Source organism: Vipera berus (assembly GCF_964194415.1).
Source record: "Vipera berus genome assembly, chromosome: 2".
In the NCBI taxonomy this organism is placed as follows: Eukaryota; Metazoa; Chordata; class Lepidosauria; order Squamata; family Viperidae; genus Vipera; species Vipera berus.
In genome coordinates, this window is record NC_138203.1 from 290,138,684 (window position 1) to 290,163,523 (window position 24,840).

Sequence of the window (24,840 nt, forward strand, 5' to 3'; positions counted from 1 at the left end):
CCAGTCTGAAGGTCGGAGACGCCCCGTCTCTCCCCTGGCCAGGACGTTCCATCGTCCCCGGCGCCCATGTGGCAGAGCCCACTTCGTTGACTGGGACACTGGGGGGGAGCGATGGGCCCCGGAGTCCTTCCTCCGGCATTGACAGCCCTTCTGGAAGGGAGGCTTCAAGCCCAGCGGGGAACACCCGGGACCACTCACTCCATGGTGCTGTACCGCTTCTCTTAGCCAAAGATTTAATCACTGCTCTTTGAACCACCAGCCCGCCCGCCCCCCCTCCCTGGCATTCAAGGGCTGGGCCTCCCTGTTTGCAAACCCCCCCCACTCCAAACACCAAGGGGGAGAAGCTTCAAAGACCCTCCAGCAAACAAATTCAGGCAGGCCTGGCGTGCATTTTGAAACTTTTATTAATGACAGGATGGGGCGTCAAGTAAAAAGGGCTGCTGGGTTTTTTCTGCACTTAAGCCATTTTTACAGGCATTTTCACCCCCCCCAAGTAATTTTTCTCTCCTCCTTACTGGGCTAAAGTAGTATGCAAATTGTCTCGATTTCCTTTTGACGCCAGAATTTATATTGGTGAGATTTGCCTCTTCCCCCTTCGCTCACCCACCCACCCACGCGGGGGGGGGGTGTTCACTTCCTCCTGGCAGCCCTGGGCAGGGGGAGGGTGGCAGAGAAGGGCAACTCCGAGGAGGAGGCCCATCTGCTTCCAGGGGATTTTCTCCCAGCCAAGCAGAGGCCACAGGGAGCCACGGGGGGGGGGGGTTCTGCCCCACAGCACACAGCCGGACCCATCTTCAGTTCCTCTTTGATCGCCTTTTTTGCTCCATCCTTTTTGCTTGCTGCGGTCCGCACCCACCCGGTGCCTGTGTGTGTGTGTGTGTGTGTGTGTGTGTGAAACCAATCTAATGTGGGGTGGTGGGGAGCTCACACCCGCCTGGCAACGAGGCCCAAAAGGCAGGGAAGTGTGGGGAGGGGCGGAAATTGTGTGATTCAATGGGTGCCCTTTCGGGCGATCCTCCCGGCTGGGGACCCCTCCCCAGCCCCCCTCCGCCCCACATTCCCCTTGCCAGGGAAAAGTTCTGTTGGTTGGGGTTCAGGGGCAGAGAGGGGAGCACTTTCTTTCTCTCCCCCCCCAGAAATGGGCTTTCCCTGCTCGGTTTGGGGAGGGGGGAAACTCTGATATCCGGGAGGGGGGGTGTCTCCCCAGTTAGGCTTCCGGTCCTGCTGATCCACGGATTGGGGGGGGGCGGGGAGGGAGAAAGGAGGGTCTTCTTGTGGGGGGGGCGCCTTCAGTCTAAGAAAGAAGAGAAGGGTGATCTTGAAGCAACTGTACAAAGTGGGGGGCCATGCCCGCTCTGCCCCCCCCCAACCGGAAGGACTGTGCTTTCCCTCCCTCCTCTCCTCTCCCTCCCCCTTCCTAAAATTTGTTCCTCTGCTTTCCTCAGGGAGGCTGAGGAGCCAAGCCGCGGGAGGGGCGGGCCCAGTCTACCGCCCCCTCTGCCTACCTGCCTGCCTGGCCCTGAAGGAGAGGGCCAGCAGGGCGACCCCCAGGATGGTGAAGACCCCTCCCAGCGCCACGGCCAGGCCACAGAGGACGTTCTCCAGGAGCTTGGAGGCGATGGGGTCCTTGGGGACTGCAAGGGAAGCGGGAGGAGGGGAAAGGGTCAGTTAGCGAGGGGGGGTGGTCTCTGGGGGAAGCCTGGGAAGGGGGGGGAGGGAGGTTTTCAGCTCACCCCAGTAGGCCATGCTGTCGAATTTGCCCCCCAGGCCCTTCACGCTGCAGCTGTAGATGTCTTCTGCCTGGGGAGTCATCTCCAGGTAGGAGAAAATCTGGAAATCCAGCTCTTGGATGGGGTAGACCGGGGTGGAGAAGACGCCCTGGGTTCGCTCCTGGCCGTGGAGGGCCCACCTGATTCTGGCCACGGGAGGGAAGATGTTCTTCACGGAGCAGACCAGGACGTTGGGCTGGCCCAGGACCAGGGGCCGCAGGGTGAAGATTTCCACCTGGGGGATTCCTGAGGGGGGAAAACGGCGGAACGAGTTCCCGAGGTGGACGCTGGCTTCTCTCCAAAGGGGCAAAAATCAGGACTTGGTGTTGCGAAGGCCGGGAGAGGCCCCCCAAAGTCCAGGATTGATTGACCTCATCCAGGCGCCAAAGGCCTTCGAGCACAATTCACCCCTGTCTGGGCAGTGGGTTGGGCTAGATGACCTCCAAGGCCCCTTCCAACTTTTATCTTCCCGCGTGGGCCTTCGTGGTGTCCAGCCAGACCCTCCCCACCAAAGGGTGTGTGTGTGTGTGTGTGTCAGTGGGTCTCTACAAGGGAGGTGCCCCCTCCAATCAGCGGACCTTCCTCCCGAGACAGACTGTACGCCAGGGGGGGTCTCCAAACACGGCCCTTTGATGACTTGTGGACTTCAACTCCCAGAATTCCTCAGCCAGGCACGAGGAACTCTGGGAGTTGAAGTCCACAAGTCTTAACGCGGCCACATTTGGAGACCCCCCCCCCCGGCTTATAGAGTGACTGAATTGTGGCCGAACAGGATAAATGGGGGGGCGGCGCTTCTCCCCACCCCGCCCCGCCCCACGCCTGACCTGTGGCCTCGGGGAACTGGATCTGAATGTAGGTGTCGGAAAAGCGGGTGAGGACAGGCAGCACCGCGTCACAGACTTTCTTCCGGGCCTCGATCTGGGCCTCGGAGGGCAGCCCCTCCGTCGGGAAGCTGGGCAGGCGGGGGCTCCAGCTGGAGGCCGGGAAGTCGAAGGAGAAGGCCAGGTCGTCGTCCAGGGTCTGGGCCAGGCCGTAAAGCGGGTACTCCTTCTGGCAGAAAAACACCTCGGAGAACAGGTGCGCAGGCGGCTCTGGAGGGGACGAGAGGGGGAGGAGGAGGAGGAGGAGGGGGCGGACGGAGACCCCCACTCACCCGCCCACAGCAATCTGGGAGGCAGCGAGGGGGAGGGGCTTACAAGAACCAGCACACACACCCACACACACACACACCACGACCAGGTCGGGCCAGACTCCTGCGTGTGGCTCATTCATGACTTAGGCCAGGGGTCTTCAAAGTTGGCCCATTTGTGATTTGCGGACTTCAACTCCCAGAATTCCTCTGGCTGAGGTATTCTGGGAGTTGAAGTCCACAAGTCATAAATGGGCCAAGCTTGAAGACACACACACACACACACACACCCCGCCCCATCGCCTGCTGCCGCTCCCTCCCCACGGGTGGGTGGGGGTTGCTATTTGGGTCGGGGGAGAAGGCCTGCCTGGGACCCCCCCCCCGCCGCTAATTTACTCCCGTTTTGCTCGACCTTCCTTCGCTCAGGTCTGCCCCTCCCCGTTCCTGAGCTGCTGCCACCTCCTTCCGGGTGCGCTGACTGGCTGCGTTCACACAGCAACTCTTGAGTTAACCCCGCGTTCTGCCCGTGCAGACCAGCACTGAAGCTAAAGGGCGCCTGCTCTCCTTCTCGCCCCTCCGCCGGTCACGCCCCGCTTCCCAGGCGCGGAGTTCCCCCGTGGGGGGCGGGGGGCGGGGTGGGTCCTTGCCGACCCGGGTTGCCCCGGGGGTCGTGCGAAGGCAGCCGAAGCGCCTGCCAGACATCTCCCGGGCCGCTCCGGAAGGCCCACGAGGAGAGAGTCTCGGCTTCCTACCCCCGGGAGGCAGAGCTAGCCGAGCGCCTTCAGACGTGACATTCTCGCAGAAAGAAAACTGGCTGAAGAAAACTTACTTTTTTTGAAAGCGAAAGTGAAACCCGCGCCGTTCAGCGGAAGCGCGCCCGTGTGTGTGTAGGTAGGTAGGTAGGTAGGTAGGTAGGTAGGTAGGTGTGTTTGTGTGTGTGTGTTTGTACCTCCGCAATCCGAGACCAGCCGCTTCTCCCGTGTGTCTGGTCTCGGGGAGAAAGGGCGTAGCTATCCGGAGACGGTTCGCACAGCCTGAAAAGCGAGCTGCCGGTGGCTCCGGGGGGGGGTGTTGGGGGTGGTTTTGCCTTCTGACCGAACGCGGCTTCTTTTGTTACGCGAAGGAAAGATCCCGGGTTTTGTGACCCGGGTCAAGCGCCCGTGTGAGCGCGTCTCCGGCTCTGGGGCAGGCGCATCCTCGGCCTCCCCCTCCCCGCCCGCCTCTTTACCTCCAGCCGTGGCCATCGCCGCCCAGATCAAAGCCCAGGCCGGCAGCGCCCACCGGCAGCGCCCGGGACCCATCGCCTCTCCTGCCCGCTCGCCCGGCCTCCGTCTGGGTCCCGGGGGAGAATCCCCACGCTCCGGGCCCGGCTGGGACCCGCCTCTGCGGCCGGCCAGCCAATCCGCTGCCCTTGCGCGCCCTGGTCACCTGTTGCCAGGGGGAAGCCCTGGAGTTTCGGTCCCGAAGTGGAGATAGCGCGGCTGGGCTAGAAGGGAATGCAATGGAAATAAGGATAGGATAGGATAGGATAGGATAGGATAGGATAGGATAGGATAGGATAGGATAGGATAGAAAATGGAACGGAATGCAATGGAAATAAGGATAGGATAGGACTTGGACTGCAAGGCGATCAAACCGGTCGGTCCTAGAGGAGATCCACCCTGACTGCTCTTTAGAAGGCCAAACTCAAATACTTTGGCCACCTAATGAGAAGGAAGGACTCACTGGAGAAGAGCCTCATGCTGGGAAAGATGGAGGGCAATAGAAGAAGGGGACGACAGAGAAGGAGGTGGCTGGATGGAGTCACTGAAGCAGCAGGCGTGAGCTTAAATGGACTCCAGAAGATGGTAGAGGACAGGAAGGCCTGGAGGAACATGGTCACAGCTCTCCTTGGAAGATCATATAGGAGCTGTGACTAGGGGGGCCTTCGCCTAGGTTCGCCTGATGCGCCAGTTGTGGCCCTATCTGGACCGAGATGCCTTGCGTACGGTCACTCATGAGCTCGTGACCTCCCGTTTGGACTACTGCAATGCTCTGTACATGGGGCTGCCCTTGAGGACTACTCGGAGGCTTCAGCTGGTGCAGAATGCAGCCGCGCGAGTTGTGCTGGGGGTCTCCCGATACTCCCATGTTACACCTTTGCTCCGCGAGCTGCATTGGCTGCCGGTTGCCCTCCGGGTGAGATTCAAGGTGTTAGTAATGACTTACAAAGCCCTACATGGCATGGGTCCGGATTACCTACGGCAGCACCTGCGGCCGGCGTCAACTTCCCTCCGTCCAGTGCGCTCCCACAGAGAGGGCCTCCTCAGGGTGCCTCCGATCAAAGGGGGAGGGCCTTCTCTGTGGGCGCGCCAGACCTGTGGAACCGCTTGCCAGTTGAGCTCCGGATGGCCCCCGACCTTCGCTCCTTCCGGCGCGATTTTAAAATCTATTTATTTGAGCAAGCCGGCCTGGTCTGATGGGTTTGGGGGTGGGTTTTAATATGGTTCTAACTATTTTATATATTGGGCATAATTATTTAATTGCCTTTAACTTTTGTATTTTGTATTTTAATATTTATTGCCCTGTACACCGCCCTGAGTCCTTCGGGAGAAGGGCGGTATAAAAATTTAATTAAATAAATAAATAAATAAAATAAATAAATACCGTCCGTCTTGAATAGATGACGGAAGGGCGAAGCTTGAGAGTTCACAAGGTTAACGCTTATGGAATGAAACCATGGCCAGATTTGGACCAGAAGCGCCGCTCTGCAGCTCCACCTCCGTCTGGCGGGGACAGGAGCCTCCCCTACAGCACACAGCCCCCCCCCCTCTTCAGGAGAGAAACCGGCGTGGTAAAATGTTGTGGGCAGGTACAAATCTAAACCTGGATAGTAAAAACTGGGGGGGCGGGGGGGCAGCACACCGTCCTGGTGGAAAGGAGAGGTGGGAAGAGTCCGAAGGAAGGAAGGTGAGTCGAGAGGGTGGCAGAGCTGCAAAAATAGAAGCCAATGCAATCCTTGGCTGGCTCAAGTCGCCATCCTGACCTCTCCGGGCGTCAGGAAACGTGTGTGTGTGTGTGTTTGTGTGTGTGGCCAGGGGGCGCCACCTGTGGGGAGCAGGCAGAACCCTCACTGCCCCCCCTGCATCCCCACCCCCTCCTTCTCAGGGTGGCTCCCCCCCTTTCCTTCGGGGTCCAGGCCTTTGGGAGCGGGTAGTCAGGAGGGGGAGGGGTCTCAGCTTTGGCCCCTCCCACAGTTTGTTACCTTCTGCCTCGCCTCCAGCCTTGACCGACCAGCGGGTCACCCCGCCCAAGAGCCCCGGGAAGACAGAGGGCTTGAGGAGGGGGCTGGACTAGATGACCTCCGAGGCCCCTTCCGGCTCTATCCTATTCCAAATTCTAAGACGGAGAAGCCTAGCAGGCTGGCAGGAAGTGATGTTCCCTGCTGGGGTCTCTCTCCCCCCCTTTTTTTTTGGTGTGCGACCCCCTCCCCTGTCCCGATCAGGGGTGTTTGTATTTTGGGGTGCCCAATTTTGGTAGGCTGCCTGGTTTCGCCTTGCCTTCTTCCCGCCCCCCCCTCTCTGGGTCCCGGCTGCCGAAGGCCGCTGAAGCACCCCGAGACGGTGGGCTAGCCTCCCTGGGCGGGGCAGGGGGAGGGCTGGTCCAGCCGAAAGCTCGCCTCCTTCCCGACGGGGCTCCTTCCCCAGCAAGGCCTCCCCGGAGGTGGAGCGTTAGACTGGAAGGGACCCGAGAGGTCATCTAGCTGAACCCGCTTGCTCAAGGCAGGAGATCTTACTTATCCTGTCAAACCTACAGAGCCTTGGTGGAGCAGTGGGCTGACGCCTCCTTAAGTAACACCAGCTGCCTGCCATTAGTGCAGGTTCGCGTCCCACCAGGCTCAAGGTTGACTCAGCCTTCCGTCCTTCCCAGGTAGGTAAAATGAGGACCTAGATTGTTGGGGGCAATAAGCTGACTTTGTAATAATGCCGCTTGGGGTGAGGGTGAAAGCCCTAACAAGCAGGCATATACATAGAATGAAGGCTACTGCTAAGCTCGTAAGCCGCCCTGAGCCTTCGGAGAAGGGCGGGATATAAATGGAATTAAACTAAATAAATAAAAAATAAAACAATCCCTGTTGTGGAACAATTAACAGTCCCACCAGAGGAGGATGGACCGTGGTTCATTTGCATGGTGAACATCAAAGAAAAGAGAATCCGAGGCATATTCTATTGTAAAACCTTTAATGAGAAAACAAAAGAGCTAAACTGACTACATTCCCTCATCAGGCAGAAGAGTAAAAAAGTAAGTGTGAGAAACTTTTTCTAGGCACGCGCACAAAACACTTTAAAACCAAAACAGAGTTGGACATATGAGAGTCACTATGGTTACATGATGAGATAGTAACACAGGTGCAGAGAGCAGGGGAAAAATGTACAGATGGAAATGAGCGAAGCTGGCAAAACTAAAAAAAAACACGCAGTGACAATTCCCCCCCTGCGCCCCCGCCCCGCCAAGGCTGCGCTCCGCCTGCCCTGCTAAGCCCCTGGGGGCCTGTGGGTCGCTCTCCCCATGGGTGGGGAGGGGTCGTAAAAGTTAGCCAGGGAACCCCAACCACGCAATTACAGAGCCCCCCCCCCCCGCTTTGCAGGAAAGAGAAGCCCAGGAGCTGAAGACAAGCAGAAGCCTCCCATGGGGCCCAGATAGACTCCTCCTGAGCGTGGAGGCTCTTCTGTGAATTTGCCTCTGAATTGTTGCAGATCAGAAAAGGCAGGAAGGAGGGGAGCCTGGCCTTTTTTTTGGGTGTGTGTGTGTCTCTGTGTGTGTGGATTTGAGAGTTTTTATCCTTTCCTGCCTCTTTGCAGGACTAGGAGAGAGGGAATGAGAGAGGGAGAGAGAGAATGTGTGTGTGAAAGAATGAGAAAATGTTTGTGTGTGTGAGAATGAGAATGAGTGTGTAGGAGAATGTTTGAGAATGAGAAAATGTGTGTGTGTGTGTGAGAGAGAGAGAGAGAGAGAAAGAGAGAGAGAGAGAAAGAGAGAGAGAGAAAGAGAGAGAACAGTGTGTGCTGTGGGGCCGGACCTGAACTTCCTGGTCTACGTGGATGTTCTTGCTTTTTCCTTTGGGTCCATGTGTGCAAAACCAGCAAGGAGCTCTAAAGAGTAGGAGGGGGGGAAGGCCCCCCTTCCTCCTGAGTAGCCCCCAACCTCTCTTGGGGCCAGGCAGGGGCCCTCCTTCCTGACCCCAGCGCAGGCAGAGGGCAGCAAGGTGGGCGTCTCTCTGGAGCCAAGGCTGGCTAGGAGAGCATCAGGAGGAGGGGAAGGGAGCCTGGGGGGAGGGCGTCCCCTCAGCCTGGGGGTCCCCTCCCCACTCCCCACGGGGTGACTCCAGCAACGGCTGCCCCAGCGCCTCTGCCATGGTCCTTAGGGGGGGCTCCCCAGTTCTCTCCACCAGGGGAAGGGGATGCCCCAAGAATTCCTTACAAAACTCCCCATTGTTTTCCCTGCCCCCCCCAGAGACCCCTTCCCTCCCGGCGGGCTTTCAGTCCCAGGAAGTCCGCATCGCCTTCAAAGAGCAGCCGAACCAAAGGCAGGAAGCGAAACGGGAGATCCGGGCGAGGTTTTGTGGGGGGGGGGCTTCAAGGACCTTCGCTTGGAGTGATGGGCAGGCGCGCTTCAGCCCCTCCCCGTCGATCCCCCGAAAGACAGACACGCCGGGCTCCCGTCTTGACGTCGCAGCCTTTCTCGGGGGGGGGGGGCTCCGGGGGAGAAACGGCAGCGGGGGAGCCCCTCATTTTGGGGGCGGAAGAGCAGAAATGGGGGGGGGTCTTCAGAGTCCAGCAGCTCGGAGGCAGCCAGCCGGGCGGAGGGGATTCCCTCCGAGGGGAACGGGGAGCTTCGGGGTCCCGCTTCGAGGGGGGTGGGCTCGCTCCGCGGGGCAGAGCTGGAGGGGACCCCCGAGCTCATCTAGCCGGGCCCGGGCGGCATCCCCGGCCGCTGCAGCAGCTGCGCGGGGGAGGGCGGCCCCTCCGCTCCCCTCCCCCGGGGATGCCCCCCCCGCAGCCTCGGCCTCCCAGGAGACGCTCCCGGGGACTCCCCGCCGGCCAGCGACGCCCGGCGGCCCCTCCGGAGGGGTCAAGCCGGGACACGGCGTGGCCAAGCGCGGACCTTCCGCGCGTGCGCAGAGGGGGCCCCCGGGACGCCCTCTCCCCCCCGAGCGGACGCCCTCCGCTGCGGATGCGGAGAGGGAAGCCTCCGCCGGACTCCCCCCCCCCCGCCGGGACTCCCGCACCCATCATCCGCGATCGGTAGCCCGGCGGCGGGCCGCAACAAGCCGCGACTGCGCACGCGCCCCGCCTCTCCCGCACCGGGCTCGTGCGCAGGCGCGAGGGTAGATAGAGGCTGGGTGAGGCGGAGCATGCGCAGTCCAGCTTCTCCGGGCGTCGCGGGAGCCATGCTCATTTTACGCCCAAAGCGGGACTCGGACGGGGGGCGGGGGCCGTCGGAAAGGGGCCGCGCGGACGGGCCGCTTTTTCGGGACTGTCTTCGGTCGCCTACGGACGGCTACGCGGCGGGGCCCGGCGGAAGGAAGGGTTCCCCCGGCAGCATCCGGGCTTTCGGGAACGGCGGCCGCGACGAGGTCACGTGACGGCGGGGCCCAATCGGAGCGCGGTGACGTGAGGCTTCCCACCCCCGCCCGCTCATGGCGGCCGCGGCAGCGCTGGGTAGGATTTTTTTATTTTTTTGGGGCTTCGTTAACTGAACGGAGGTTTTCCTCCCTTATCCACCCCCTCGCTCTTCCCAGCTGTGGCGGCGGCGGCGGCGGCGCCGAGCGGCGGAGGAGGCAATTTCGGAGCCTTTCGCCTCGCGGCCCCTCCCGCTCTCGGCGGCCAATGAGGACGGCGCTCCGCGGTCACGTGACGCGCCGGCCGCTTCTGTCCAGGCTTCCCATCCCCCACTTTCCCGGCGCTGAGGGTCGCGCGGCTCCGGCCGGGCCTGGAAAGCCTCGCCCGCCGGTGGGACGGTTCTGGAGGGTCTCGGGGAGAAATGGAGTCGGTGCCGCGCGGGTGACCGGCCCGTGGAGGGAGGTGGACACTCTTTCCTCCCCTCCCCCCGCAGCCCAAGATGGAAGTGCTGCGTCACGGCGCCTGGGCGAAGGCGGGGGGGGATGTTGTCTCGCGCGCCCTTCAGCCCCGCGGGGACTCCCCGCCTTCTCCCCACCGGGAATGACTCAGCCGCGCCACTTGGCCGCCTCTTGCCCTGTGCAGCGCGCCGGCCACTGTCGGAAAGCCGGGGCCGAGAACGCCCCTTGGGCGATCTGTGTGAGGGGGGAGGCGGCCGGCCGAGCCCTTCGGTCCGGATTCCGTCGAGGCGCCTCAGCCGAGCGTCTTTTGTGTGGCTGAGGGGGGGGGGGAGTCTCGGCTTTTGGCGGGAAACGGCGGTTGAGGCGGGCGGCGCCCGCTTTCCCGTCTGAGGCTTCGTTTCCCCGGGTAGGGGCTGTTTCGAAGGGAGGAAGAGGACGGCGGCGGGGACGGGAACGGGACGCGGCCGCCGCTACCCTCCCGCCGCCCTGATTCTCCGCTGTCCCAAAATGGCGCCTCTCGCGTCTCCCCTCCCTTCCCCCCGCGGTGAGCAGAGAACGACGACAGCCAACGGCCGCTCTTCTCTCGCCGCCCCGCCCCCGCGCGGCGCGCGGCCCAATCGGGAGCGAACGAATGGCAGCCAGGCCCAATGCGCGAGCCGGCAGCCGGAGGAGGGGGCGGGAGGTGGAAGAGTGATCGACCGGGCTGTCTCCCAATCGCAGGGCAGCGTCCTCCGTCGTTCCTCCCCGCGCGATCTGTCGAGCCCGCCAGTGGGCGTGGCCGGGCGGGACGGTGATGTCAGCCCCGCTCTCGGCCAATCGGGAGGCGGCGGCCGTCTATATAAGGGCGGTCGGGGGCAGGCCGATAGGCGCCATTTCGTTGTAGCGAAGGAAGGAAGCTGCTCGGCGCGCGAAGGAGCCAGCGCGAGTGCGGCGAAGAGGGGGCGGACTCTATCCGGAGACATCGTCGCCGGCGGGCCCCAATCGCCGCCCGCCGCCGCCGCACCGCTCGGGTCCTCCTCCCGGCTTCCGTAGCGGTGGCCGCCCCCGCCCGTCCCGCCTTCCAGGGAGAGCCGGCCGGCCCAGGCGCAGCGCGGCTCCCCGTCCTCCCCCCGCGCTTACAATCCGCCGCCATCCGCGGCTCCGCCCGCGACGCCCGGCCCGGCTCCCGGCCCTTCCGGAGGCGGCGGCCCCCGGGACTCCGCGACGCCCCGCATTTCGTGCCCGGCGGCGGGCCGGCCTCCCCCGAGGCCTCGCGAGCGGGAAGCTGCCTGCAGCGCCGCGCAGCTGCCGAGGCCGCCATTTTCTGAGCTTTTGCGCCGCTCGGCCGACGGAGCAGCAGCAGCAGCAGCAGCGGGCGGAGGAGGAGGCGGAGGAGGGCCCGGCGCTTCCGCAAACCCTCCGGCCCGCCATGCAGCGGCCCCTCCCCGCGATGCGCCCCTGAGCCGCGCGCCCAGCAAGGTGGGGGGCCCCCCCGAGGCCACGGAGGAGGCGGCGGCGGCGGCTGCAGCGGGACCCTCCCGGCGGAGAGGCCAGGGCGGCGGCGGCGCGGCGGGCATGCTGCAGAACGTGAACCCCAACGGCAAGTAGGTACCGGCGGGCAGGGAGGGGCGGCGGGCGGGCGGGCGGGCTGAGCCGGCCGGCCGGCGGGATTGCCTAGCAACCGGGCGCCGCCTTCCTGCCTTCCTTCCTCCCTGCGTGCCCGGCTGAGCCCGCTTCCCGCCCTCTTGCAGGCTGCTGGGCGAGGGGGGCCATGCCGGCCTGCTGGGCCTGGCGGCGGAGTCGGCGCCGGGCAAACGGATCCGCAAGCCGTCGCTGCTCTACGAGGGCTTCGAGAGCCCCACCATGGCCTCGGTGCCGGCCCTCCTCCAGCTGGCCCCCGCCAACCCGCCCCCGCCCGAGGTCTCCAACCCCAAGAAGCCCGGCCGGGTCACCAACCAGCTCCAGTACCTGCACAAAGTGGTGATGAAGGCCCTCTGGAAGCACCAGTTCGCCTGGCCTTTCCGCCAGCCGGTCGACGCCGTCAAGCTGGGGCTCCCGGTAAACGGCCTGCCTCGCCCGGCGGGGGGGGGTGGCTGGGTGGGTGGGGGTAGCAGGGACGCGGCCCCGGTGCCCGTCCAGGGGCTTGCCGGCTCCCTTCCGGGGAGCGATCGACCTGTGCGTGAGGGGTGATGATCGGGAATGGCGCTGCTCGTCTCCCGGCTTTTTTTGGCTTCTGCTGTTGTGTCGGCTTTTTTTTTGGTTCCCCTCCTCTCGGGGTCCGTCTTCCCAACAGTCAGTCAGGGTCCTTGCGAGTCGTTAGGGTCCCACCCAGCGAGGGTCTCCTCTTCCTCCTCCTCCTCCTCCTCCTCTCCCCCCCTCATGTCCCTACAAAGGTATGGATGAGAGGATGCAGCTGCTTTTTGCACCACTCCTCCCCCGTCTAATCTCTTGTGACCTGAATGCGTTTTGCAGATTCCCATCCATGACTTTGTAGAAGACATCAGGCGGCCCCCCCCAAATTAACGGCCGGCACCCAAGGATTTAAAGCCCAGAGGTAAAACAAAACAAAAACCTGTCCAGGGTTATTAATGCTTGTTTACGGGCGTTGGCGGCACAGGCCTTCCGAGTAGTGTGGTTCTTGGGGTGAGGTGGGGGCGCTTTTTCAGGTATAGGCCGTAGATCTCCCCAAGGGAGTGGGGGGGGCCTTCCTTGCGATTTCCGCATTCTCATCAATTTTGGAAGAGCCAGGCAACGGTCCCTGTCGTCCTCGCGTGCATTGTGGTGGCGGGCTGCTTAGCGGCAGGGTTGCCTAGACAGTGAGGTGGAAACACCCCCCCTCCTTCCCCGGTGTGGCGGTTGTTGTGGCTGCAGCTTGCATGGCCTTCTCCCCGAGGAACCGGGCGTCTCGCTGCGTGAGAAGCAGCTGTTTGCAGGGTCCCTGATGGCCGGCTTGGCACTTGCCCTCCCTCCCCCCCCATCTCCAGGACTACCACAAAATCATCAAGCAGCCAATGGACATGGGCACCATCAAGCGGCGCCTGGAGAACGGCTACTACTGGAGTTCGGGCGAGTGCATGCAGGACTTCAACACCATGTTCACCAACTGTTACATCTACAACAAGGTGAGCCCGGAGACGGTGCTTCCACCCGGCAGGGCTGGGCCGGCCGGAGGAAAGTAGTAGCGTTTAATAGCACACCTGGGTGCCTTTGTGGCCCAGGCCTCTGTTCGACCGATTTCGTGGGTCAGCTATCCTAAATGGCTACGTTTTCCAGCGTGTCTGCGTCCGGCTGGTCAGATCTGCAGGGAACGGCTTCCTGTTCTAGCGCAGATCGGCCTGCCGGAGCTTTTTTTCTGTCCGGTGAAAGCCTGGCTCGAACTATTTTGGGAATCCTATCGAGGACAAGAGCGGTGTAACCCCAGATGTGTGGATTTTGGGAAACCTCTGCTGGCACCGGTGTTTGGGGAGACCTTCGGTCGCACGGTTTTAGCGTGTTTGGGGCTGGCTTCCTTTTGACTTCAGCTCTGCCCGGCCCGGAGGCTTTTCGGAGGGCGTGCAGGAAAGTGACGCCGAAGTGGTGACGGCATCAATTTTGATTTTTGCCGGTTGTCGCCTCCTTGTAGCCCACGGATGATATTGTGCTGATGGCCCAGACGCTGGAGAAGATCTTCCTGCAGAAAGTGGCCCAGATGCCTCAGGAGGAGCAGGAGATCGTCCTCACCGTGGCCAAGAACAGCCACAAGAAGGGAGCCTCGCGGGCAGCAGGTAACCGGGGGCGGAGGTCCAGGCGCCCGATGGGACTGGGTGTGGGGGCAAAAGCTTGCCCGGTTTGGAAACAGGCCCGTGTGTGTGTGTGTGTGTGTGCGTGCTTGTTGACTCTTAAATGGCTTCGGCTCATCTCTCTGGTGATTCTTTCCCCCACAGCCCTCCTGGCAGCAGCCAACGCGGCTGCCCAGCAAGTGCCGGCCATCTCTTCGGTCTCCTCCCACGCGGGGCTCTTCTCCAGCAGCCCCATGGACATCCCCACCACCGTCATCAGCATCCCCCACCCCTCCGTCATCTCTGCCCCTCTCCTCAAGCCCCTGCACTCCTCCGCCTCCCAGCCACTGCTGGCCGTACCCGCGCAGCCAGTGACCAAGGTTAGCTCGGGGGTCCCGGGTAGGGAGTCCAGCGGGTGGGGGGGCAGTGCGGGGGTCCCACCGGCAGCCCCGGTGGTGGCACGCTCTTCGCCCACCGGGAACTCATCCAGCCGTCGTGTTGCCCCGCCCAGAAAAAAGGCGTCAAGCGGAAAGCGGACACCACGACCCCCACGCCCACGGCCATCATCGCCACCAGTGGTGGGGAGTCCTCCCCTTCCGCCCCCTGCGCCCTGGAGACCAAGGCGGCCAAGATCCCCGCCCGGAGGGAGAGCGGGCGCCCCATCAAGCCTCCGCGGAAGGACCTGCCCGACTCGCAGCAGCACCAGACCTCCAAGAGGGGGAAGCTGTCGGAGCAGCTCAAGTACTGCAACGGCATCCTGAAGGAGCTCGTCTCCAAGCGGCACGCGGCCTACGCCTGGCCCTTCTACAAGCCGGTCGACGCCTCCGCCCTGGGCCTCCACGACTACCACGAGATCATCAAGCACCCCATGGACCTCAGCAGCATCAAGGTGAGCTTGAGGGGCGGAGGCGCCTCGAATCGGGAGGGGCACGAGTCTGGGAGAGGGGAGTCTCGGAGCGGGAGAGTCGTGGGGGTGGCAGCAAAGAGTCTCCTAATGGCTCCCTTCTCCCTCGTTTTTCCCTCCCTCTTTCGGCTGAGACGGGGATGGGAAAAGGGAGCAGGGGAGGAACGCGTCTGCCTCACACGCCTTCCCCTGTATTTTTAGTTTTCTAAATAGCCCGCCTCGGTGGTTTTTATAGATTACTTGAGGCGGCGAGCGCCTCAAGACGCCCTTCTCTTAATTTCCCCCGTAATGGCCACCTTGCCAGGTGGGAGGGTCTTTTTGGCCCAAAGCCACTTTCGCGGCTAAGGTGGTGGGACTTGAACTCGCGGTCCTCCTGCGTTTCTAGCCTGGTGGGTGCCTTGACCGCCAGACCAAACCGGCTTTCTAGGTAGAGAGAGTTCAGCTTCCCTTTGCCTCTGAAGTGGGCCGCCACACCTGCCTTTGTTTGAACTTGTGGCCCAACAGCCACGTCCGGATTTTGTGCAGGATTTTCTGCTTCCTTTGTCGTAAGAGGGCAAAGCCTGGCCATTGGAAGTGGGGGGAGAGAAAGAGAGAATGGGAAAGGGGAGAGGGAAAAGGAAGAGAGAGAGAAGGGAAGGGAAGGAGAGAAAGAGAGAATGGGAAAGGGACTAATGAAGGACGTGTGGTCCAGAAACATTATCCAGCCCTCCTGGGAAAGAAGCTGGAAAAACAGGCAATTGTTTGTCTTGGTGTAGCGGGGCCCCCCCAATTTTTTCTTTCTCAGCAATAAAAGCATTTCTGAAAACATTGCGGTTCTGCTTAGCCAGTCATGCTTTGCGGGAAAGGAGGACACGTCTAGGCACCGCCGCACGTGTCTCCCAGCCCGAGATGAAGCAGTGCAGGGTGGTGATCAGTAGCATAGCCAGTGTGCACCAGAGCCCGGAAGAGATGGGTCCTGTAGTTGCGGACAATGGGGTGGGGAGAAGAAGGGCTCGGCTCCCCAGGGGGGTGGGGGCAGCAGGACCGCGTCCACACGCTGGGCTTCACTTCATGGGTGCCGTCTCGCTGTGCTGAAGGTCTCCTTTGGGAATTGAACGGGTCCCGTGGGGAGATCTTGTCGCCGGGGGTTGTATGCGTGCGTCGCGTCGAAAGCTCTGGATTTTGTGACCTCATTGTCTCCTGCCCTCGTTTTCCCTCTGGCTTGTCTCGCGGGCCGCAGCGCAAGATGGAGAACCGGGAGTACCGCGACGCGCAGGAGTTTGCTTCCGACGTACGGCTGATGTTCTCCAACTGCTACAAGTACAACCCTCCTGATCACGATGTGGTGGCCATGGCGCGCAAGCTGCAGGTGAGGCCCCTGGGGGTCCGGAGGGAGGGGAGGGCTCCTCACCCCCTTCCCCGTTTCGGTGCCAGAGCAATAAAGAGGGGCGTGTGTCTGTGTGTGTGTGTGTGTTTGCTTCCGCCGTCCCTGCGGCAGGACGTCTTCGAGTTCAGCTACGCCAAGATGCCAGATGAGCCCCTCCACGTCGGGCCTCCCTCGACGTCGCTCCCCCAGCCGGGACTCCTGATGAAGTCCTCCACGGACGACTCCTCGAGTGAGGAAGAGGAGGAGGAGGAAGAGGAGGAGGAGGACGACGACGAGGGGGACGAAGACGAGAGTAGTAGCGAGAGCTCCTCGGACACCGAGGAGGAGAGTTCGGACTCCGAGGAGGAGCGAGCCAACCGGCTGGCTGAGCTGCAGGAACAGGTGAGCAGGGCGTGGAAGTGAGAGTGGGGGGTAGGGAATGAGGCAGTCCCCCCCCTGCGCGGCCTTGGTGGTGGGAGGGGAAAGGGGGGGCCCTTGGCGACGTCTCCACCCTGCTTCTCCTCCCTCCCCCCAGCTGCGGGCCGTGCACGAGCAGCTGGCCGCCCTCTCCCAGGGTCCCGTCTCCAAGCCCAAGAAGAAGCGCGACAAGAAGGAGAAGAAGAAGCAGAGGAGGCTGGACAAGCGCAAGGCCAAAGCCGGGGAGGAGGGGGGCCGCGCTCACCACCCGGCCCAGCCTAAGAAGCCCAAGAAGGCCGGTGGGGGCGGCAAGTGAGTGAGCTTCTGTCTGGCGGGGGCTGGGTGGGGGAACCGGCTGGGTGATGACTCTCTTTCCCCGGCGGATCGACCGTGGCGAGCTCTTGCCTGTGTGTGCACACACGGAAACAAGCCAAGACAAGTCTGACAGCCGACGCTCCCCCCCACCCTCCCCAATCTGGGGTTCCTGTGGGGGGGCTGCACGCCACCTGAACCGTCCCCCCCCCCTCCTCTCGCCCACCAGGAACACGAAGAAGTCGGGAGGCTCCAAGGCCTCGGCTGCTCCCCCTCCCCCTCCTCCCCCGGCCCCCCTGCTCTTCGACTCAGAGGAGGAGGAGGAGAGCAAGCCCATGAGCTACGACGAGAAGCGCCAGCTCAGCCTGGACATCAATAAGCTGCCGGGGGAGAAGCTGGGCCGGGTGGTGCACATCATCCAGTCGCGGGAGCCCTCGCTGCGGGACTCGAACCCGGAGGAGATCGAGATCGACTTCGAGACGCTCAAGGCTTCCACCCTGCGGGAGCTGGAGCACTACGTCCTCTCCTGCCTGCGCAAGAAGCCCCGCAAGCCGTACAGCGAGAGTGAGTGGTGGCGTGGCGCCCTACCCCCCCAACATACACCAAAACACACACACACACACCAACCGGGCCCCGGCTCCGTGGGGATGCCCCAGGGAGTGAATGCAGCAGAAGGGGCATTGCCCCATTTCACGTCTCGTCATGCCTGGTTTTGTCTCTCCCGCGGTGCCTTTTGCTGTGGAAAAACACCCTGAAATTGCACTCCGGAGAGGGCTCCACGTTGGCCCTGGGGGGGAGAGGGGGCTCCAAGAGGATGTTTCAAGTGCTGGATTATCCCCACCATGGAGGGTTTCCCCCGGCCTTGTTTACAAACGTCAGGGATAGGGAAAATCGCCGGTTAGGGTTTTTTTCTGTGGGGAGGGAGGGGGGGAACCTCAGGATCCACAATTAGCCCGATAATTAGCCTGTGACCTCTTGGGGGGGGGGAAGAGATGCAGCCCCTCTGGGGGATTCTGCCGGAGGCTTTAGAAAAGCAGCTGTTGCACAACCTTCAGTTTTGCTTGGCTCTTGCGCTCGCTCAGTCTCTCCTCCGGATGCTCTTGTCCTTGAACTCCTCCTCTGGCCAGCTGGATTCGTCTGGGAAGCTTTTCCACCCTTACCCGCCACCTACCCGGGCTGCCCACCCGTGTCTTTTTAAGAGGGTCGTTCAGATGGGTGCCCACCTCGTCCAGCCTGGGGGGGGCAGAAAACTCCCTTTCCAGACTCGAGGTGGCCTGTCACAGAGTTAGAAGTAGGGGCTTCGACGGGCCCAGCGGGGTCCCTCCGTTGCCGGGTGCGGAGTGGGAGCAGGAGGCCTCGTGCGTGGGTGGCAAGCGCCCTTTCCTCCCCCTGACCAGGATTCTCCCCCACAGCCCTGAAGAAGCCGGTGGGCAAGACGAAGGAGGAGCTGGCCCTGGAGAAGAAGCGAGAGCTGGAGAAGCGCCTGCAGGACGTCAGCGGGCAGCTGAACTCGGCCAAGAAGCCGCCCAAGAAAGGTCAGTTTGGCCTCTAGCCGCAGCAGCAGCAGCAGCCATGGGTTCGGGGGGGGGATGGTGGTCCGGGACTGACCCCCCCCTCTTGTTGCTTCCCCTCCCCCCTGCAGCCAGCGAGAAACCAGAGTCCGCCCAGCAGGTGCCCGTCTCCCGCCTGAGCGCCAGCAGCTCCAGCTCTGACTCCAGCAGCTCCAGCTCCTCTTCCTCCTCCTCGGACACAAGCGACTCGGACTCCAGCTAGGCAACCCCGAGGGCGATGGGAGGAGAGACGGGCCCGGCGGGAGAAAAGGAGGAAGGCCGGAAGAGGAGGCGGTTCCGCGGGATCGGAACCCGGGAGAGCAAGGCGAGCGAGAGGGGGCTCCTCCCCCGGGTCAGCGCAGGAAGGCTCAGCCACTGGCCTCCCTCTTCTCCCCTCACTGGACCGTGGCGGGGTGAGAGCCGGTGGTCCCTCCCCCACCCCACCTCCGTTTGTGCTTCAGTTGGAAGGGGGGGCCTGCCTGGGACTGTGTACAGGGTTGCTCTGCAAGGGGGGGACGCCTGGGACTCCAAAGCCTTGTGTAGTTTTTATCCGGCATTTAGTGAGTTTTGAGTTTGGGTGACGCTCCCTTCTCCGGAGGGACAGAGATGGCGGGGGGGGGCAGGAGGGCGTTGGCTTCCCCGTGCTCCAGCTTGGAGCCCCCTCTCCCTCGGGTGGGGGAGGGGCCAAAGTTGCCTCCTCTTCCTCTCACTTGCCCTTCCCCCCCCCCCCGGCACTCGAGGTTCTTTATTTATTCCCCCTTGTTCTCCCCCCTCTTCCCCTCGTTGGCTTCCCTGGGATCCGGAGTGAGTGCAGCCGTGTACGTCCTTGGCACAACCGCCACAATCGCATGTTCTTTGCCCCCCCCCACTCCGGGGCGGCCGCCGTAACAGGAGAGGCGGCCCCCCCCATCCGAGTTTTTTACGTTGACTGTATATTTTTTCTACCGTTTCTTTTACTCCCACTCGTTCCACCTTCTAGGGCTCTGTTTCATCTTAAAACTGTATGTTTAAATCTTCTGGTTCTTTAACATGTAAATAATAATAATAAAAAAAATGGTACAAACTGGCGTCTGGAGGGCTTTATAGTGGGGGCGGGGAGAGGTTGAAGGCTGGGCTTATTAGAGCTGCGCGATTCGTGGACTTTGGCTTCCAGAATTCCTGAGCCCGGCTGGGTTCCTGCCTTGGGAATTCTGGGATTTGTCCACAAGCCATATTGGGGGGGGGGAGACCGTTCCCCCCACCTCTGTTCTAGAGAATCTGCAGGGGATCTAGTCTGCCTCGTGCACGAAGTTGGCTAGGTGACCTTGGGCCGGTCACTACCTCAGCCCCCAGGAAGGAGGCAATGGCAAACCACTTGGGGGAAACTGGCAAGGAAACTGCAGGTGATCCAAGACTCGAGACAAATCAGGCCCAACCATCAGTGGGGAAAAGTGGGGGCTGTGGTGTCTGCAGTTTCCCGTCCCCCTTGCTGAATTCTGCTCGGGGTGCTAAATAAGGCCAGCAGGAGGCAATTTCCAGAACCTTCTTCCCGCATAGGGAAGAGGAGCTGCTGCTTAGGCACATTTTCCTGCCTTTTAGGCTCCTCCCCCTCAGGTGCAATTGGCCTGTGTGGTGTGAGGATTTTCCCTCCTTTTAGGCTTCTCCGCCCCTCAGAGACGGCTGGGAGGTTTTCCTGCCTTTTTTGCTGTTCCCCCTTCAGGCTCAACTGGCTCGTGTGGTGCAAGGGTTTTCCCGCCTTTTTTGCTCCTCCCCCTCAGGTGCAACTAGCCCGTGTGGTGTGAGGATTTTCCTTTTAGGCTCCTTCCCCCTCAGGCGGCTGGGAGGCTTTCCCGCCTTTTTTGCTCCTCTCCCTCAGGCTCAACTGGCCTATGTGGTGCAAGGGTTTTCCCGCCTTTTAGGCTGCTCCTTCTCCCCCTCAGAACTGGCTAGGAGGTTTTCCCGCCTTTTTTGTTCTGGGTGGTCTTGGCATCTGAGAGAAGAAGAGGAGCCTCTTTGCGGTGGGATTTGCCAGGCAGCCGCAGGGCTCCTGGGGGGGAAGAGGAGAAGGAGGAGGCCTTGGAGGGGAGCCCCCTTAGCTGCCTGGGCAAAGTCTCCATCTTGAGTCTGGGAGGCCGGGCGTGGGCGGCTGGGTGCTCACCCCACAGATCGAAGTACAACTCCCACCACCCTGGCCGAGGAGAAGGCCTCACAGGGCTCCCTCCCAGCAAGGCCGCACTGTGGACGGGGCTGCCACTCAATTATTTCGGCAGAATTGGGCAGAGCTTGGATTCTCCGAAAGGGAAGGCTAACTTCCTGAATGAAACAGCAGTTTGAACCCGATCTGGAGCTCCACACCCCAGGAAGAGGTTACCGCAGATTCGGGGAGGGGAGGAGTTGGCATGGAAAGAAAAGACCTCAGCCTCAAATTGTATAGCTCTCCTACACACGTACATTTATATACACAACGTAAATTGTCTCAAATGGTAAAGGGTCTCCTGCTTGAGCGCAGGGTTGGACTAGAAGACCTTCTGGGTCCCTTCCAGCGCTCTCATCTAATAATCTAGCCCAAAGCATCGTGTGATTTGCGGCACCATGTGGAAACAGATGGGGGAGAAGGACCTGGGGCAAACGGTAAAAACCCCTGTCTTGCCAATAGAGCTTTACACCACAACACGCGCACACGCACACACACACACACACACACACACACACACACCATTCAGTCTCAACAGTCTGGACTCTTAAATCCTCCTATCTCTTCCCCCCCACCCACCCCAGGCACAACCCATGAAGCTTCTCCTTTTTCTTCCTCGGTTCCCTTTTTGGAAAAAAAACACCTTTGTGATCCACCTTTCAGTGCTCCAACACTGCAAGTCTCTTAAGAAGAGACTGGACAGCCGTTTGTCCGAAATGGCATAGGGTTTCCTGCCTGAGCAGGGGGTTGGACTAGATGACCTCCAAGGTCCCTTCCATTATTGTTATTATTATTTGTCCTGTTTGGGAACATTTGAAGAGATTCCTCCTCGCCAGCATTCAAAAAACAAAGCGGTGAGAAGAATCCTCGGGCTGGAAGGGACCTTGGAGGTCGTCTAGTCCAACCCCTTCGTCCTTCCTTCCTGGAAAAATGGCTGTCCCATCTTTTCTTGGGAACCTCCAGTGATGGAGCGCCCACAAAAAACCTGGGAAGCCAGCCCTCCCTTTGGCTCATCTCTCACTCCCTTGAAAGCTAAGATAATTTCTTGACCCAAAAGACCGACTAGCCAACTGTTAATAAACAAAGACGAAATCGAAAGATACCCCTCCGCCCAAAACTTGGCAAGATTGGCTCTCAATATTGAGAGACTTCTTTCTGGGTGTCTCTTTCCAGACACCCAGGAAGAAAAACAAATAAATGGAAAAGGAATGTGGTGATCTCCAAACGAAGTAACAACGCTCCTGGCTCTTTGCCATCTGGGTCTTCGGTTATAATTTCCATACCGCAAGGTGCCACTTTCCAAGGATAAGCCAAATATTGCAGGATGTAGAACAAAAGTTGGTTTCCTTCATTCACCAGAAATGAAATTAATAAGGATGTGTGTGTGTGTGTGAAATTGCCTTTCATTAGCGCCCCCCCCAGTGAATGGAGAACTGGAAATAGTATTGGCATTTCCCCCTTATTTCCAAAATTTGTTCCCTGGGGCATGCCTGGCTAAGGAATTCTGGGAGTTGAAGTCCACAAGTCATCAAAGGGCCAAGTTGGAAGAACCCTGCCTTAACATTGGCGTGTAATATTTTTCTCCATCAAAGCCCCCCCAAATTTAAATGACAAAAGGATCAATTGATATAAGGAGTCCTCGGACTTACAATGGTTCTTTTATTCTATTCTATATTCTATTTACTCCTATTCTATTCTATCCTTATATTGTATTCTATATTCTGTTCTGTTCTATTTCTTTTTCTATTCTGTTCTGTTGTATTCTAATTCTATTCCTTTTTCTATTCTGTTCTGTTCTGTTCTAATTGTATTCCTTTTTCTATTCTATTCTGTTCTATATTCTCTTCTAATTCTATTCCTTTTTCTATTCTGTTCTGTTCTGTTCTATTCTAACTATTCTGTTCTATTCTAATTCTACTCTATTTCTTTTTCTATTCTATTCTACTCTACTCTACTCTACTCTACTCTACTCTACTCTACTCTACTCTACTCTGTCCTTTTTTTCTAAAAAAAAGGTGCCGGAACTCAGAGGTGTCACTGGGAGCGATGCCGGTGTCTTGCTACGGCATCGCCGCCCGTATTTGCACCGCCACCCCTGCCGCTCAGAGCCACATGCCGTGGGGATTCCCCTCCCCACAGCCGCCGTGAGGATTCCCCTCCACACAGTTGCCACGCCTCGGCCCGTGCTGAGCCCCTACCTGGAGCTGCTCTGAACCCCGACCCAGAGCTGTGCTCCTCGTGGCAGTGGTCTTCGGCGCCAAACAGCCTCTTTCCAACCACATCTAGAAAAATTTGTAACAAACATTGGAATTCTCAAGGCCATGTTTGGTATTTCCCAGCAATCTTACTGGAAGGAAAAAGCAATCCCTGCTGCGTTACTGATCCCAGAGAAGCATTTGCATGTATGCAGGTATCCTTAGGGTGCCATAGTTATGGATGAGAAATATTGGTTGCAAAGTTGGCATTTCTGGATGTAATACAGATATTTTGGACTTATTTTTGTTTCTTTGCATGTTTGATATTTTTAAAAAGGCATATGATACTGACTACACTTATGCACATATGTAACATCTTTTGCTAGGATACATGACCACTGCTTGTCCAGAATGTGAAAAGTGAAAGATTGTGACTAAACAAAATTTTAATGTACAGATAATACCACCAGAAATTATTTTAGCCTTTTTAATAAATGTTGTTATTGATGTTAAGCTCACCATGGAAAACATCATATATTGTTATGTATATACTAGGTTAATTATTTAAAGACTGAAGTGCAACATAACTAGATTCTAAATAATCTATTTTTCAAAACACGTAACAGTCCAAACAGTAAAAGTAAAGTCCAAATTAAGAATATTTCATTCTTAAGCATTGTTTAATTTAAAGTGGTTTAGTTGTAATAGATGGTTATAGATTCAAAATAGTTTTCAAGAGTATTTACAAAAGATACTATTTTTTTCTAGCATCAGCTAAATTAGACATATTACATTGAGAAAAATGTTTTTCATTTCTTTCCTGTTACCTTTATTGATTTCATTGCAGAGATGTTAACATAGGAAATAGATTATTTTGTTGTCTAATTTTACCTTCCAAGAGGCAGAAGCAGATGAAAAATGTGAGGTTCTTTCCTGTTGGCTTTTTTGAATTGGCTGTTTTGGATTCTAAAAGTTTAGCTCCTAAAGAAGTAACCTTGTAAATAATTTTAATGTCCTCCTCTAGTGCAGGGTAGGCAACCTTGGCTCTTTTATGACTTGTGGACTTCAAGTCCCAGAATTCCTGAGCCAGCATGGCTCAGCTTGGAAACCTCTCTCTTTCCCCTCAGCGTGGCTGGCTCAGGATTTCTGGGAGTTGAAGTCCACGAGTCATAAAAAAGGGCCAAGATTGCAAACAACTAAAGCAAATAGAGGGAGCTTTTTTGTTGTTGTTGTTGCAAAAAAAAAGGTGCTGGAACGCCGTTCTGAGTGTTCTATGAGAAAAAAAGCCCTGATTCTATTCTATTCTATTCTATTCTATTCTATTCTATTCTATTCTATTCTATTCTATTCTATTCTATTCTATTCTATTCTATTCTATTCTATTCTATTCCATCTCTCCTATTCTATTCTATTCTATTCTATTCTATTCTATTCTATTCTATTCTATTCTATTCTATTCTATTCTATTCTATTCTATTCTATTCTATTCTATTCTATTCTATTCCATCTCTCTCCTATTCTATTCTATTCTATTCTATTCTATTCTATTCTACTCTACTCTACTCTACTCTACTCTACTCTACTCTACTCTACTCTACTCCACTCCACTCTTACTCTTACTCTTACTCTTACTCTTATTCTTATTCTTCTGTTCTATTCTTCTGTTCTTTCTTCTGTCGTGTCCTGTCCATTCCATTCCATTCCATTCCATTCCATTCCATTCCATTCCATTCTATTTTACTGCTCCATAAATCTGCTCCTTCCTATGGCAGAGTTTCCATAGCCTCGTGTCTCCAGGAGCCCCAGGTGCCGATGAGGCTTCGGGCACCAAATATATTATCTTGGGCTCCTGGTGGAAAGAGGCACCCAGGCAGCCCTTCCTTTAAGGAGGGCTCAGAGTCACAAGAGCCTCAGAAAAAGGGGTTTTGCCAGCCATCCTTGTCCTCAGGACTGTCACACACACCAACCCCGTGTGTGACTGCAGTTCGGCTACTTGGCAACTGGCTCACATCCATAAGGAAGCAATAAGCACTCCAGACTTATATACCGCTTCCCAGCGCTTTTGCAGCCCCTCCCTAAGCAGTTTACAGAGTCAGCCTTTCCCCCACCCCAACAATCAGTGCCCTTATTGTGCCCTCCGGGGCAGGACGGAAGGCTGAATCAACCTTGGAAGTATTCAAGTGGAGGCCGACGGCCGGCCTTCTGTCTCGCCTGCATGGAGTAGGCGGGTTGGGCTAGATGGCCTCAAG

At 58.6% G+C, this 24,840-nt stretch overlaps 3 protein-coding genes across 8 annotated transcripts in view; 2 read left to right on the forward strand and 1 right to left on the reverse strand.

Moving 5' to 3' along the window:
• The window catches only part of SLC39A7 (solute carrier family 39 member 7), a 50,601-nt gene extending 42,734 nt beyond the window's left edge, over positions 1-7,867 (forward strand). The window contains exon 9 of the transcript XR_014025549.1: positions 7,849-7,867. The gene's annotated coding sequence lies outside the window, so the exon portion shown is untranslated. The remainder of the gene's footprint in view (positions 1-7,848) is intronic.
• LOC308663626 (class II histocompatibility antigen, M alpha chain) lies at positions 387-4,269 on the reverse strand. The gene is made up of 5 exons (XM_081320208.1): positions 4,127-4,269; positions 2,594-2,860; positions 1,734-2,015; positions 1,506-1,634; positions 387-1,294 (listed from the first exon to the last, which is right to left on the reverse strand). The coding sequence occupies exons 1-5, from the start codon at positions 4,197-4,199 to the stop codon at positions 1,290-1,292; spliced, it is 756 nt and encodes a 251-aa protein (XP_081176334.1). The 5' UTR covers positions 4,200-4,269; the 3' UTR covers positions 387-1,289.
• Positions 7,868-9,336: 1,469 nt separating the features above from the next.
• On the forward strand, positions 9,337-19,286 carry BRD2 (bromodomain containing 2). Of its 6 annotated transcripts, none has more exons than XM_081319747.1 (12): positions 9,379-9,599; positions 11,689-11,995; positions 12,922-13,059; positions 13,560-13,701; positions 13,861-14,075; positions 14,207-14,584; positions 15,819-15,947; positions 16,077-16,346; positions 16,480-16,673; positions 16,903-17,237; positions 18,086-18,208; positions 18,316-19,286. In XM_081319747.1, the coding sequence occupies exons 2-12, from the start codon at positions 11,801-11,803 to the stop codon at positions 18,444-18,446; spliced, it is 2,250 nt and encodes a 749-aa protein (XP_081175873.1). In that variant the 5' UTR covers positions 9,379-9,599; positions 11,689-11,800; the 3' UTR covers positions 18,447-19,286. The 6 variants fall into 6 exon arrangements, with proteins under 6 accessions (XP_081175877.1, XP_081175873.1, XP_081175876.1 ...); XM_081319750.1 differs by lacking the exon at positions 11,689-11,995 and adding an exon at positions 12,410-12,491 and having other exon boundaries at positions 9,396-9,599; XM_081319746.1 differs by lacking the exon at positions 9,379-9,599 and adding an exon at positions 9,633-11,541.
• Positions 19,287-24,840: the final 5,554 nt, after the last annotated feature.